This window comes from Miniopterus natalensis, chromosome 2, assembly GCF_054644295.1.
Source record: "Miniopterus natalensis isolate mMinNat1 chromosome 2, mMinNat1.hap1, whole genome shotgun sequence".
Taxonomy (NCBI): domain Eukaryota; kingdom Metazoa; phylum Chordata; class Mammalia; order Chiroptera; family Miniopteridae; genus Miniopterus; species Miniopterus natalensis.
This window is the reverse complement of record NC_142082.1, coordinates 126,125,187-126,138,370: the sequence shown is the minus strand read 5'-3', so window position 1 is coordinate 126,138,370 and position 13,184 is coordinate 126,125,187. Positions and strand designations below refer to the sequence as shown.

The 13,184-nt window shown below is 38.7% G+C and overlaps 1 protein-coding gene across 2 annotated transcripts in view; it reads left to right on the top strand.

The window, feature by feature from the left end:
- The first annotated feature begins 10,323 nt into the window (after positions 1-10,323).
- Positions 10,324-13,184, top strand: part of TPH2 (tryptophan hydroxylase 2) — a 92,247-nt gene continuing 89,386 nt past the window's right edge. The window contains exons 1-2 of one of the 2 annotated variants that reach the window (XM_016199289.2): positions 10,324-10,428; positions 12,823-12,975. In XM_016199289.2, coding sequence (XP_016054775.2) covers positions 10,324-10,428; positions 12,823-12,975 — 258 coding nt within the window. Of the gene's footprint in view, positions 10,436-12,811; positions 12,976-13,184 lie in introns of both variants that reach the window. The other variant, XM_087813874.1, reaches the window with a different exon arrangement.

The following is a 13,184-nucleotide window of genomic DNA, read 5'->3' as shown; positions in this document are numbered from 1 at the left end:
ACCCAAAGAAAATTGGGTCCACATGCTTTTCGTTAACCGACTCAAGTGCTAAATGTGCCAAATGGAGGTCATTAGCTGTTAATAGTATCTAACCCAAATAGACGATTTAAAGACTTAAATTAAGTTTTCCGAGTGAAATTGTTTACTCAGAAGGTACTTTTTGTACTCTTAAAAAAATGTGTTTTATTTATTTTAGAGAGGAAGAGAGGGATAGAAATATCAATGAGAGGGAGACATTGATCGGCTGGCTGCCTCCTGTATGCCCCCTACTGGGGGATCGAGCCGCAACCCTAGCATGTGTCCTTACCGGGAACTGACCCGGTGACGTTTTGGTTCATGGGTTGACACTCAACCACTGAGCCACACTGGCCAGGCCTTTTCGTACTCTTAATAGAAGTAATGCTATTAAAAGACATAGATGGTCCTATACCCTTCTCTTCACCTTTTTCCCCCAAAAGGACAAAATTCAAGATCCGTTCTTTTGCACATATCAAGGTGTAAAGAAGGCAAATCAGAAAACTGAATTTTGTTAAGTTGCTCAATTTAAATTCAACTTCTGAATAACTTTGGGACAAATATTTATTCTCTTGATTTACAGAGCTTTTAAGGATTCTATATAGAAGCTAATGGACTTTCCAAAGGAGGAGAAACCCAGTCTTATGGTTCTCACTAGCTTCCTATTAACTAATAGTATTTTCTAAACTAGCCTTTAACCTTCTCTGTTTAGTCTGCTGTGCTGAAGTTTTGACTGGTGAAAGCAGAGAGGAAAAGAATCCCTTTCATTGACATTTTATACCTAAGGGGTAACAAACCCTAGCTTTATAAACTACAACTTTCAGAATGGATGGGTTAGTCTTGGCAGAGGCACACCGTATCTTAGGACATTTAAGGGATAAGTGCATCAACTGAGGCCCAGTGGGTGGAACTCAGATGGCAGCATCCTGGAGCCATTACTTGGCCTCAGTAGAATCCTTTTTCCTAATCTATTTGCTCGATCCTAACAGGACTGCAACCGAATCATTCCAGATTTGAGAACCCACCCTCTCTCCTTTTAAAACGCTTGTAAAAAAAGAAGATTCTTTACCACAGAAATTTCTTTCTTTTGGCCACTCTCTAAGTTTGATTTTGTAATGTTAATTTTTCACATGTCTAGGTTGCCGAATTTTTTTCATAGCTCTCTTCAACTCTGTACTTTGGAATTAGAATAACAAGGTAAATTTAGAAGAGTGGAAGTTATTCTGTGAGAGGGCTCAAATAATTGTGAGCATTTCTTATGTTCCAGTCTGATCCATTTTGAGTTGAGTTTTGTGCATTGTGTAAGGTAGTGGTCCAGTTTCATTTTTTGCATGTTGGGTGAGCATTTCATTTGATAGCTTTGCAGTGTGGAGTGCGTCCATGAAAGACCTGGCCTTTGTCTAGGGGAGCCCCCTTAGTCTCTTTTCTAAGGTTATCTTTTTTTTAAAATCCTCACCTGAGGTTTTTTTCCCCATTGCTTTTAAGAGAGAGTGGAAGAGAGAGAGATCGATGTGAGAGACACATCGGTTGGTTGCCTCCCACATGCACCCTGATCAGGGGATCGAGCCTGCAACTGAGGTATGTGCCCTTGGCTGGAATTGAACCCCGGACCCTTCAGTACGCACTACCACTCTAACCACTGAGCCAAACTGGCTAGGGCTTCTAAGTTTATCTGAAGGACTCTCACTGAGAGCATCACTATAGATTTAAAAATATACATCCTTTGATAAACTTGAAAAGATCTTAGGAGCTTTGCATGCTTTTCTCTCATTTTCTTATCTGCCATCACTGACTCCAAGTTTCTTGGTTACAATTTAGAGCTCCATACCTATGTAACCATAATGTGTTGTGTTAGTGTACCAGTGAAATGATCAGTCTGGCTATCTTGTTCAAGCCTGCTTTGTGCCCATGGCCTTTAGGCTAACAGCTCCTGCTTTAGACATGCTAATCGCTAGGGGAATTCTGCTTGGGCTTTGAGGTTTTACAGCTTCTCCCATTTCTCCCCTTTTTGACATAAAAGTACCCTGAACTCTCTACTTTCTTAAGGTGGATTTGAGGAACTGCCAGGGCTCCCAGCTTCTAGGTGCCTTCTTGATCAATAAACCTTGCCTTATTCCAAATTCTGACTCTCCTTTTGAAGCCTTGGGCACACAGACTTTGAACCAGTAACAAGAGGTGGTACTTCTTGATAAATAGTGATGGTATCTGGTAACAATAATAGTAACCTGTAATGAGAGGTGGTATTTCTGGGCCAAAAAAAAATTGCTTCCTCAAGGAGTTCAAGGTGGCTTGGGGTGAGGTTTGGATGCTTGGATCACTTTATGTTTTATGTTCTTGGCATAGAAGGAACGTTTATTCTATGAGCTCCAGGAGTCATGTAAGAAAAAACATTCAGTCAAACGCATGGAATTGTTCATTCCAGAAAATGTCCACTGCGCTTACAAATGTGAAACAGAAGGGTTAAGGTATCGGTAAGGATACAGGTTTTGGAGTCAGCTAGTCATAAAGTTGACTAAGTTGCTGCTTTGTTTTGTGATCATAACCATCGTCCGAGCCCTCACTTTCTCATCTGTATGTGGGAATAATGCCTACCCCCGTTGTGAGGACTAATAAACATATAAAATGTTTAATAAGGTGCCTGGCATGATTAAGCCTTCATAAATGCTACCATTGTTATCTGATGGCAACCAAATAGATACTGCCACAGGCCATCTTTTTAAATCTTAAAGCTCTGTGGTTGGTTTTTCCTCCGCAAACACTATTCTACAGGAACCGCCCCGGGGCACCATTTGGCTTGTTTCCTGTTGACTGGGGTAATTTTGATTTCAAATCTGAACTGTGTATTCGGGTTTCACCTGAGCTACTACCTCACTGACCCCGAAAGAAATCACTACCCTCTTTGTGCTTCAGTTTTATCTTCTTCAAATTGGGCTTAAATATGCTGGCCTTTTATCAATCTCCTTTTATGAAAGTTATGAAAACAATGAGGACACTAGCATAAGATATATCATTTGGCTAATTAAGGAAGTCTGATCATTCTCAAGTCAACCCTCTTGGTCAATATAGCAAATAATCATAAAAATTAATCACAAGGCATCCCTGCATTAAGCATTTTTAGCAGCATGGAAAATTATAGTTGGAACGTTTAATCCCTTCATCTGGCTGGAGGCTAAATGCCTGACTCTCAGCCTCCTGAGGTTTAAGAGTCTCAGTCTCTAGTGCATATGTTCATTTAATCACCCTCTTCTCTGGATGATGCCCCTGTTCTCAACTATGTCTGGTGCCCTTCACAGGGTTGTGTAACTAGCACCAATATCTAATTTTAGAGTATTTTCATCACCCTCAAAACAAAGTACCCATTAGTCATCCTATTTCCCCCCTCCATTCAGCCCCTGGCAACCACTAATGTACTTTCTGTTCTCTCTCTCTCTCCATCTCTATCTCCGTGTGTGTGTGTGTGTGTGTGTGTGTGTGTGTGTGTGTGTTTCTTCCAGACATTTCATATAAATGGAATTGCACAATATGTGGTTTATTTGTAACCGACATTTTTCATTTAGCATAATGTCCTCAAGGTTCATTCATGTTGTAACATATCAGTACTTCGTTCCTTTATATTATTATTTGTGTATATATCATATTTTGTCTTTTCCTCAGTTGGTACTTCAGTTGGTTCCACTTTGGCTATTCTGAATAATGCTGTTATGAACATTCATGCACAACCTTTTGTGTGGACGCATGTCTTCATTTTTCTAAGGTGTGTACCTAACAGCGAAATTGCTGAGTCATATAGTAACTCTGGGTTTAACTTTCTGAGGAACTGCCAAACATTTTCCCAAAAAGACTACACTATTTAACATGTACCTAGGAATAAAATTGCTGGGTCATATGGTAACTTTATGGTTAACATTTTGAGGAACTACCAAACTTTTCCAAAGTGACTACCATTTTTCAGTCCCACCAACACTGTGTGAGGGGTCCATTTTGCTGCTTCCTCCCAACACTTGTCTCTCTTATTTTAGCCATCCTGATGGTTTATGAAGTGGTATCTGGTGTTTTTTGTTTTATTTATTTATTTATTTATTTATTTATTTATTTATTTATTTATTTATTTATTTTATTTATTTATTTACTTACTTATATATTTTTATCTTCACCCACGGATATGTTTATTGATTTTAGAGAGAGAGGAAGGGAGAAAGAGAGAGAGACAGACATCGATGTGAGAAACATCCATCGGTTTGTTCTGGGGGGACCCGCGACAGACGACCACCCGAGTTTGTGTTTGAATCTTGGAGCCTTTATTAGCTGCCAGCGGCTACAGTTGCAGCGTCTCACCCATGTGAGAGCCGAACTGCAGCCCCGACCCTCAGTTCTTCCCACATTTTATACTCAGTAACTACAAAGGCAACTACGGTAAAGGGACTTATAATAATTTGATAATTTGTTAGGTTGTCAGCTTTTGTAACATGAAACAAGGGGGAACATTTAGTAACATAAAAGGGACGATTTAAACACAATGTCTTACAATGAGTAATGGGGTTATGCTTGCCCGGAGCCTGACTGGTTTGTTTTGTTTTTCTATGGGAACTCAGGGGGGGCGGTAATGATTGCGCTAGCTTGCCAGGCCTTGTCTGTACAATAGGGATCTTTTTCTACCTTTACTGTTAGTTCCTTAGGTGTTCTGTTCTTCTGGCCATGGTGGCCAGAACAATGATGGCCAGAACAGGTTGTCTCCTGCACATGCCCTGACCGGGGATCGAACCTGCAATTTAGGTGTGTGCCCTGAATGGGAACCGAGCACACAACCTTTTTGGTGTATGGGGCGATGCTTCAACCAACTGAGGCAACCAGCCAGGGGGTATCTTGTGCTTTTTAATTTGTATTTCTCTACTGACTAATGATGTTGAACGTTTTTCATGTGCTTACTGGACATATATTCTTTGGAGAAATATCTATTCAAATACTTTAAAATATTGTTTGTTTTTTCATTGTCGAATTGAAAGAGTTCTTTATGTATTCTGGATACTGTCTCCTTTGAGAGACATGATTTACAAGTATTTTCTCCCATCCTGTGTTTTTGTTTTTGTTGTTGGTTTTCCCCCCCATTTTCTTAATGATGTCCTTTGAAGCACAAAAGTATTTAATTTTGATGAAATCTTATTTATTTCTTTGGTTGCTTATGCTTTTGGTGTCATATCTAAGAATTGCCTAATTCAAGGTCATGAAAACATACTCTTATGTTTTAAGAGTGTTACAGTTTTAGCTCTTACATTTAGGCCTATGACCCATATTGAGATAATTTTTGTGTAGAAGTTCAACTTCATTGTTTTTCATGTGGATATCCAAAGTTGTTTCAGCAACATTTCTTAAAAGTATTCTTTCTCCAATGAATTGTCTTGGCACTTTTATTAAAAATCAGTTAATCATAAATGTAATCAGAAATCACTTCTGGACTCGAAATTCTGTTCCATTTATCGATATGTCTGTCTTTTTGAAGTACCATGGTATTTTTGTTACTGTAACCTTGTTATTAAGTTTTGAAATCATTTTGCTGATTCTTAAATAGACTTTGAACTGCTCTTTTCAATATCTTCCACTTACCCCCACTTCTAGAGGTATTTGAGTTTTTAGGGAATTTTACAGTATACATTGAGGTGCTTCTCAGTCTTCTTCATTGATTGCTTAAGGTTCGGCTTTCTTATGCCTGCAAAGTCTTTGATCACTCTTTCATCTCCTGTCAAGCCTCCAATTTTTGTTGTTGCTATTTATGGCATTCTTTTGTGCCTTAGAAAGGAAAGGAAATCCTTTATTGTTGCTTTAGGAGGATTTCTGGAGGGAGCAAAAGTAGTTAAGTTTACATTCTTAATTAGGAAGAGTCCTTTAATATCTTATATAAATGATCTACTCTTCAGCATCCACACCTTTAACTCCTGTAATCTGGGTTTTATTTCCTCTGTTTTGCTGAAACTGCACTCTTTAAGGTCATGAATGACAGCTTCGTAGCCAAATTTAGTGTCTTCCTCTAATCCTTACTCCCTTTCTCTTCTCTGTGGTTTCTGACCCTTTGACCATGAGTCATCTCTTTTTTAAGCTTTCATATTTCATCTCCTTGACTCATCTTGTTACCTGATGACTACTCCTTTTCTTTCTACATTTAATTGTAATACATTCACATTCACTCTCCAGAGCTCTTAATCTTGTAAAACAAATTTTGTACCCTATTTTTCCCTCCCCCCAGCTCCTGACAACCACCATTCTACTTTCTGCTTCCATGAGTTTGACTACTCTAAATACCTCATGTAAGTGGAATCATACAGTGTTTGTCTTTTTGTGACTGGCTTATTTCACTCAACATAATGTCCTCAAGTTTCATCCATTTTGTAGCATGTGTTGGAATTTTCTTCCTTTTTATGGATAAATAATATTCCATTGTATACATATACCACATTTTGTTTATTCATTCATTCGTCAATGGACAGACACTTGCATTGCTTCAACATTTTGGCTATTGTGAATAATGCTGCTATGAGCATGGGTGTACAGATATCTCTTTGAGACCCTGCTTTCAAATTTGTTGGATATAGCAATAACTAATCATATGATAATTATGTTTTTACTTTTGGGGGGAAACTCCATACTGTTTCCACATTGGCTGTATCACTTTATAAAAATATGTTTTTATTGATTTCAGAGAGAGGAAGGGAGAGAGAGAGAGAGAGAGAGACATAGAAACCTCATGATGAGAGAATCATTGATCAGCTTGCATCATGCACGCCCCCTACTGGGGATCTAACCTGCAACCTGGGCATGTGCCCTGACTGGGAATTGAACTTCAACCTCCTAGATCATAGGTTAATGCTCAACCGCTGAGCCACACCAGCCAGGCTTGGCTGTACCATTTTAAATTTTCCCCAACAGTGCACAAGGGTTCCAGTCTCCTTTCCCCCTTCTACATATTTTTTTTTTTATTTGGAAATTTCATGTTTTATATCAGCTAACATCACTGAATTACTCTAAAATGTCTATTTCCAGCTCTAATCTATTTCTCACACTCCAGTCCCACATTATAATTGCATGCTACTTAACATCATTTGATAGTACTGTGGTCAACTCAAATTCACTATCCCTAAGATTTCTTTTTTCTAAAACTTATTTCTTCTTTGAAAATAGTGGAAATCCTGCTACTTCCAGCCATAGAGGCTTGGTAGTTTAGTCTTTCTCTTATATTTGACCTCACCTTTTTCAGAATTAATATTCAATGGACTACCAACTCCTCGTTGATTCTCATTTTGACATTCCTTTTTCTGTTAACTGTCACCACCCTAGTTCAAGCTTTTGCCATTTCCTTTCCTCTTACTTGTTGTCCTACCTAGGCTAAACCTCACTGAAGTATCATTTTCATTAGGCTATAGTCTGAATACAAAAATAACAAGTGCTCCTTTTTTAAATATAAATGTTTTATCCTGGCATTCAAATTTCCAAATAATCAGTCCTTTATCCTATCTTTTTTGTTTTATGTTTGTCTTCTAGAAACTTATCTTCTCTTTCGTTTTCCTTTTCCTACCTTTCTGAACTTTTTTCTCTTTCTTTGTTTTTATTATTTTAATTTGCTTCTTAAATTTGGTTTTCCCCAAAGCCTATTTATTCCTGGCTCTCATCTCAAACACCATATTTTTCCATGAGTGAAGCTATACCCACATAGATTCAGCTATTTGGGTAGCTGAATACCTAAATCTCTGTCTCCAGCATAGGTCTCCGTTCAAGTTTGAACCCATACATCTACATGCTAATTGGACATCTTCACCTGAACACGCACACGCAATATATATAAAATCAAACTTCCAAAAATTCCCTCTTAAATTGCTGTTATTTTGTGTGGTCTAGTTCCATGAATGACATTATCATTAACTCAGGAATTTGGAGTGATTCTGGAGCCTCTTTTTCTGCTCCTACATCCAAGTAGAGATGCTGTCTTAGGGATTTTACCCTTGAATGTCTCTTGTTCTTTTCATTGCCTCAATGCTGCCGTCTTACCCGGTCACCTTCTCCTGGCTAGACTACTTCAAGGCCTATATGGTTTATGCCTTCAGTCGTGAAGTTCTCCTCCAAGCTTCTACTTTTAAAAAGTACCAATGTGGTTGTGCTATTGCCTTGCATAACATCCTTTCAACTGTCCTCTTTCACTTGGACAAGGTGAAGGTGCAAAGCCCACCAAATGCCATTCAAGGTTTGTCAGGATTTTGGACCCTGCTTTCCTCTTCAGCCTTCTCTCTCACTGGACACCCTTACCTCCAAACCGTGCTCCACCACTGTTGAGCAAAAACTGCTCTCTATTTTCTTATATTGTTTTCTCTACATGAAATGGGCTCCTTACCATCTCCCATTCTCTTCTGACTGGCAGCACAAACTCACTTTTAAATATTCAGCTCAGGCAACACCTCCTAAAGCCTCTTTTGACTCCCCTTAAGATAGCATTGAGCACTCTCTCCCTTGACTTCTCCACAGGAGACATCTTTAATGTCATCTTTAATGTCTTCTGTGGAGAAGTCGATATATTTTGTTTCATGTATTTATTTGCATGTAGGCTTCTTTCGGAGAGCCTGTGACATCCTTGGAGGCGGGCACTGTATCCCATTCATCTTGCACGCCCAGGGCTCCATTTCAGTGCCTAACAGAAAGTGAGCGCTTAACAAATCTTGTTGAGTTACGCATCTTCCCAAACTCTATTCTAGTGGAAACAATTTATGTATGGTTTCTTGAGTGTACTTTTTTGTTAAGATGTTTTTATTTTTTGAAATACTCAAGAAACTATATAATGCGATAGTTGAGAGCATAGATTTTGGAGCCAGACTGCTTGACTTTATATACTGCCTCGCCTCTCTTTAATTGTGTGAATCAATTCTTTGTGCCTTAGTTTCTTCATATATGAAATGTAAATAATAGTTCCTGTCTTGTAAGTGTTTTTGTGATGGCGAATCCCTATTTTACCTAAAAATGTGCTTAGAATAGAAATCAGCAAACGCTAAGCACTCAGGAACATTAACTAATATTATCATTACTTCAATCAATGCATTTAAACTTGAATTTCCTCAGTCAGAACTGATTTTTAGAGAAAATGCAAGCCAAATAATATTTCTAAAATTAAATCAAATAATTATGCCCCCTCAAGACTCCAGGAACAATTAAAATTCAGTTAATATTAGTTCAGCCTTTCCTGTGTTGAAAATTTTTAAATCTTGTTTTCTATGTCAATAAGCAGTGTCAGCCCCAGGTTTTGTTTAGTTTTGCAGTCAGACAGGCACATTTGGTCAAGAGTATCCCATCCACCCCTCAAGAGGTTGGCAATAACTTCCCGTGACATGGTGACTTTTATGACTTCCTAAAGTTTGAATAAGTATATCAATTGATACATATTCCAGATTTGTTGGATTTGATCTATTAATCAAGGGAGAGGAGAAATTCACTAACCATCAATAGCATCAAAGGAATGACTGAGTAGGCATTTAGTTTCCTTTTCCTTCCCACTTTGTGAGAAAGACTCTAGTGTTTGCGTCTCAACTCCACCCATGTGGTTAGTCAAACATATGGCTACTATATGTATGTATGTGTGGCTAAACCAAAGCCTCACATGTTCTTTACAATTGCCTGAGTATCACCACAAAGCAGCATCACACAATCGGGAAGCAGTGCCTTTATGAAAGCCATCACACACACACACACACACACACACACACACACACACACACGTGCACGTGACACATCAGATCAGAAAAGGCTTACGAATATAAAATAAAGTGGCTTAGGGATTCAGTCGTGCTGATTTTTCTTAAATTATTCCCCATCTTTTGGAAAGAAAGCACTAACCCTTTGAATTCATAGTCACCTAAAGGCTGAGGTTAACGCCAGTAGCAGGTTTGAGAGATGAGGGCTAACATCAGGGGACAGATATTTTCTTTTACAAATCACACCCCATTATGCATTGTTCTCCATCACCCACGTCCGAACGGATACTCGACCTATGAGACAGATCGCACCCTGAGCACAGATAACCCCAGGCTTCAGGCCTGTAATCTGACTGTGGCCATCAACAGCCAGAAATGAGTTTCTCTCTAATCGGCCTGCCATCAGTCCCGTCGCTCACATAAAGGAGCCCGGGGCGGGGAGGACCGGCACTGCGCTCTTCAGCACCGGGGCTCTGGACAGCGCCCGCGCGGGCCGCCGGGCTCGCGCTCCCTCCGCAGGCTCCGCCCGCGCGGCTCCTGCCCTCTGGTCCCCCTGCCGCAGGGACAGAAAATTGCATCGGGACCCATGCAGCCGGCAATGATGATGTTTTCCAGTAAATACTGGGCGAGGAGAGGGTTTTCCCTGGATTCCGCGGTGCCCGAAGAGCATCAGCTACTTGGCAGCTTAACAGTGAGTACTGAGTAGCGGGCACTTTCTAGAGTATTTCTAGGGGAGCGATGGTCTCTTCCTTCCACGTTGTCAAATGGACACCTGGTGCGGAGCAAGCACACACCCCTCACCTCCTTTCTCGCACCTGGGCACCCTGCCTCCCTCCTCTCTGCCTCTGGTGTCCCTTCTTTCTCCATAAAGTGAAGCAGGTGTACTGATGGCTACCTGCGAAACTTCTTTTCCTCAGAATGTATAAGTGGAAAGCAAAGAAGGTCCTGAACGTCAACGAAAGGTGGTGTAAACCCACGTCGTACATCCACAGCCAAAAAAGTGTCTAGAATCTTGAAAGGCCGTTTATTACGAGAAGGAACAGGGAGAAGAAATGAAATAACTCTTTAGGGTTCTTGCAAGATTACTGTGTCTCCTGTACCCCATTCCATCTCCAAAGCCTGATCTTCAAACACAGAAGTAATATTTTCTATTTTACTCTATAGGTGCTGGTTATTGGGATAAAAGAAAGATTGAGTTTTTTTTCAAAAGTTTTCCTACATTGCTCATTACTCCCATTTTGTTTTTTTCAGTTTAATTGATGGAGTAACGAAAGCAATACACCACTTGTTTCAATATTTAAGATAGTTTTTATATTTAAATATTAACAGAATAAGAAAATGATATTTTGCAGGATTTAAATTCTGATTTGAGGTGATAGTCATGGGATTTAATAAAAAAGACACTGAAAGAAAAATGTATTCATATTTCTAGTTATTAAAAATATTAAATGATATTTTATTACTGTACTATCAGACTTTATCAACCAATTATAATTCAGCCTGTATCATAGCAAAATCTGTTTTAATATTGTAGCTTCAACTCCATGCCAGAGGGTTATATTGTACTGGTATATTATTACTGCTAAAAATCTTGGAAAGTAAATCAGGGCAAGTTTTGTAGAACTACTTAAATCAATTTGCAAAAATGAGATCAATAACTGATTTTCTAACATTTAAATATCATGAATATTTGGATGAGAAATTCCATGGAGGAATTTTGAAGTTATAATGTACTACTAGAAGGAAAACAAAGAAAACTCAGTTATGCTACTTAAATATATAAGATCTGTGTGTTAGGTGGTGAGGAGGAGGCAGATGGTGAGAGTAATAAGACATTTGAGCTTTTAATGACTAAACATACTATCAAATGCCAATATCTGCATGAACATTTTTTCTTCCCTGAAGTCTTAAATAATAACTCATAAAATAAATCACTTTAATGATATATGAATCTAGTGAGTGAGGCAATACTAACATGAGAAAATAAAGCCAGTAGAGAAATCAGAGGAAGACAGTGGTAAAACTATTCACTGGGTTCCACAGCTAATGTACTTTTCTCAGTTTCATAAGGAAGTAATAGCTTGTATTGCATCACTGTTTGTCAGGGAGAAAGTTCTCTGTCTACTCGATTCCTCATTTGCATGTGCAAAAAGTACACCCTAATTTTATTTGTCTGTCAAATGTAAGTTCCCAGCTTTTTAATTCTGCATTTCTGACAATGTGATCTGAGTGTCTGGAATCTGCCATTTTTACCTTCGGACTAATAGTCATTACTTAGTCATGTATATAGTATCTTGAATGGCTAATAAAATGTTAGTCTTTTTCAGTTTCTCAGATTCAACTTTTTGTACCAAATGATTAGGTAGTTCTCTCTTTCTCTCTCTCCCCCCTCTCTCCTTCACCCCACCCACACGTCTTTTCTTTCCTTTCCTTTCCTTTTTACTGTGGCTGAATTTTAACAGCCACTTTTCAGATGTCATCTGCTGACACAGATGGCCTTGTGTGAATACATCCCTTCATGCTGAACTTCTGCAGATAGGCTCCCATTGGCCATGTAGACCTAACTGCAGAAAGTCAGGTTATCAATTTCAGTGCATGTCTGGACATATTTCAGAATGAAATGAATATTTTGTTTTTAAGATTTAATTGAAACGAAAATTATTGTGAAAATATACATTTGGCCTTCTTTTTTTATGTTAAGTAATTAATAATATAGCTTCCATATGAGTCAACTAGGCCAACAGATCAAATTTTATGCTGTAAAATAAACTTAGAAAGGCAGGAATTATTCATATGTGAGATTTTTTTATTTTATGACAGTCAGATGTTTGTTGTTCTTAAAGTGAATCAAATCTGATCCCCTTTTAATTTCAACCATTGGGTGATATTTTAGAGCATTGGAAAATAATTTCCCAGAGTAAATTAGACCAATATTTAGGGTCAAAAATTATGAATTGACATAGCAACTTCTTGAGTTGATATGATTACTGGGGCTTCCAGCATATGAATGGAATATCTGGAAAAACATCTAGTAAAAGAGAACCCTGTAATCCTAATATTTGTGTGTGTTTCTGCCTTCTTGAAGCTAAACAAAGCTAACTCTGGCAAGAAGGATGAGAACAAAAGCAACAAGGGAAGCAGCAAAGGCGAAACTGCTGCTGAAAGCGGCAAGACGGCCGTTGTGTTCTCTTTGAAAAATGAAGTCGGTGGATTGGTCAAAGCGCTGAAGCTCTTTCAGGTGAACACGCGAACTATCATAACTTTAAAAGTGACTGTATGCCTGGTTACAAACCTATCATCTGTTATGAAACGTCGCTGAATCCTTTCTGGATAATGTTTGAAAGGTTCAAAGAAACCAGACTTCATGAGTCTTTAGAGGGGAGTTGGTCTGCCAAGCAGTGAAATAAGCAGATTTGTGTGAACTATGTTTTATGAATTCAGAGTTAG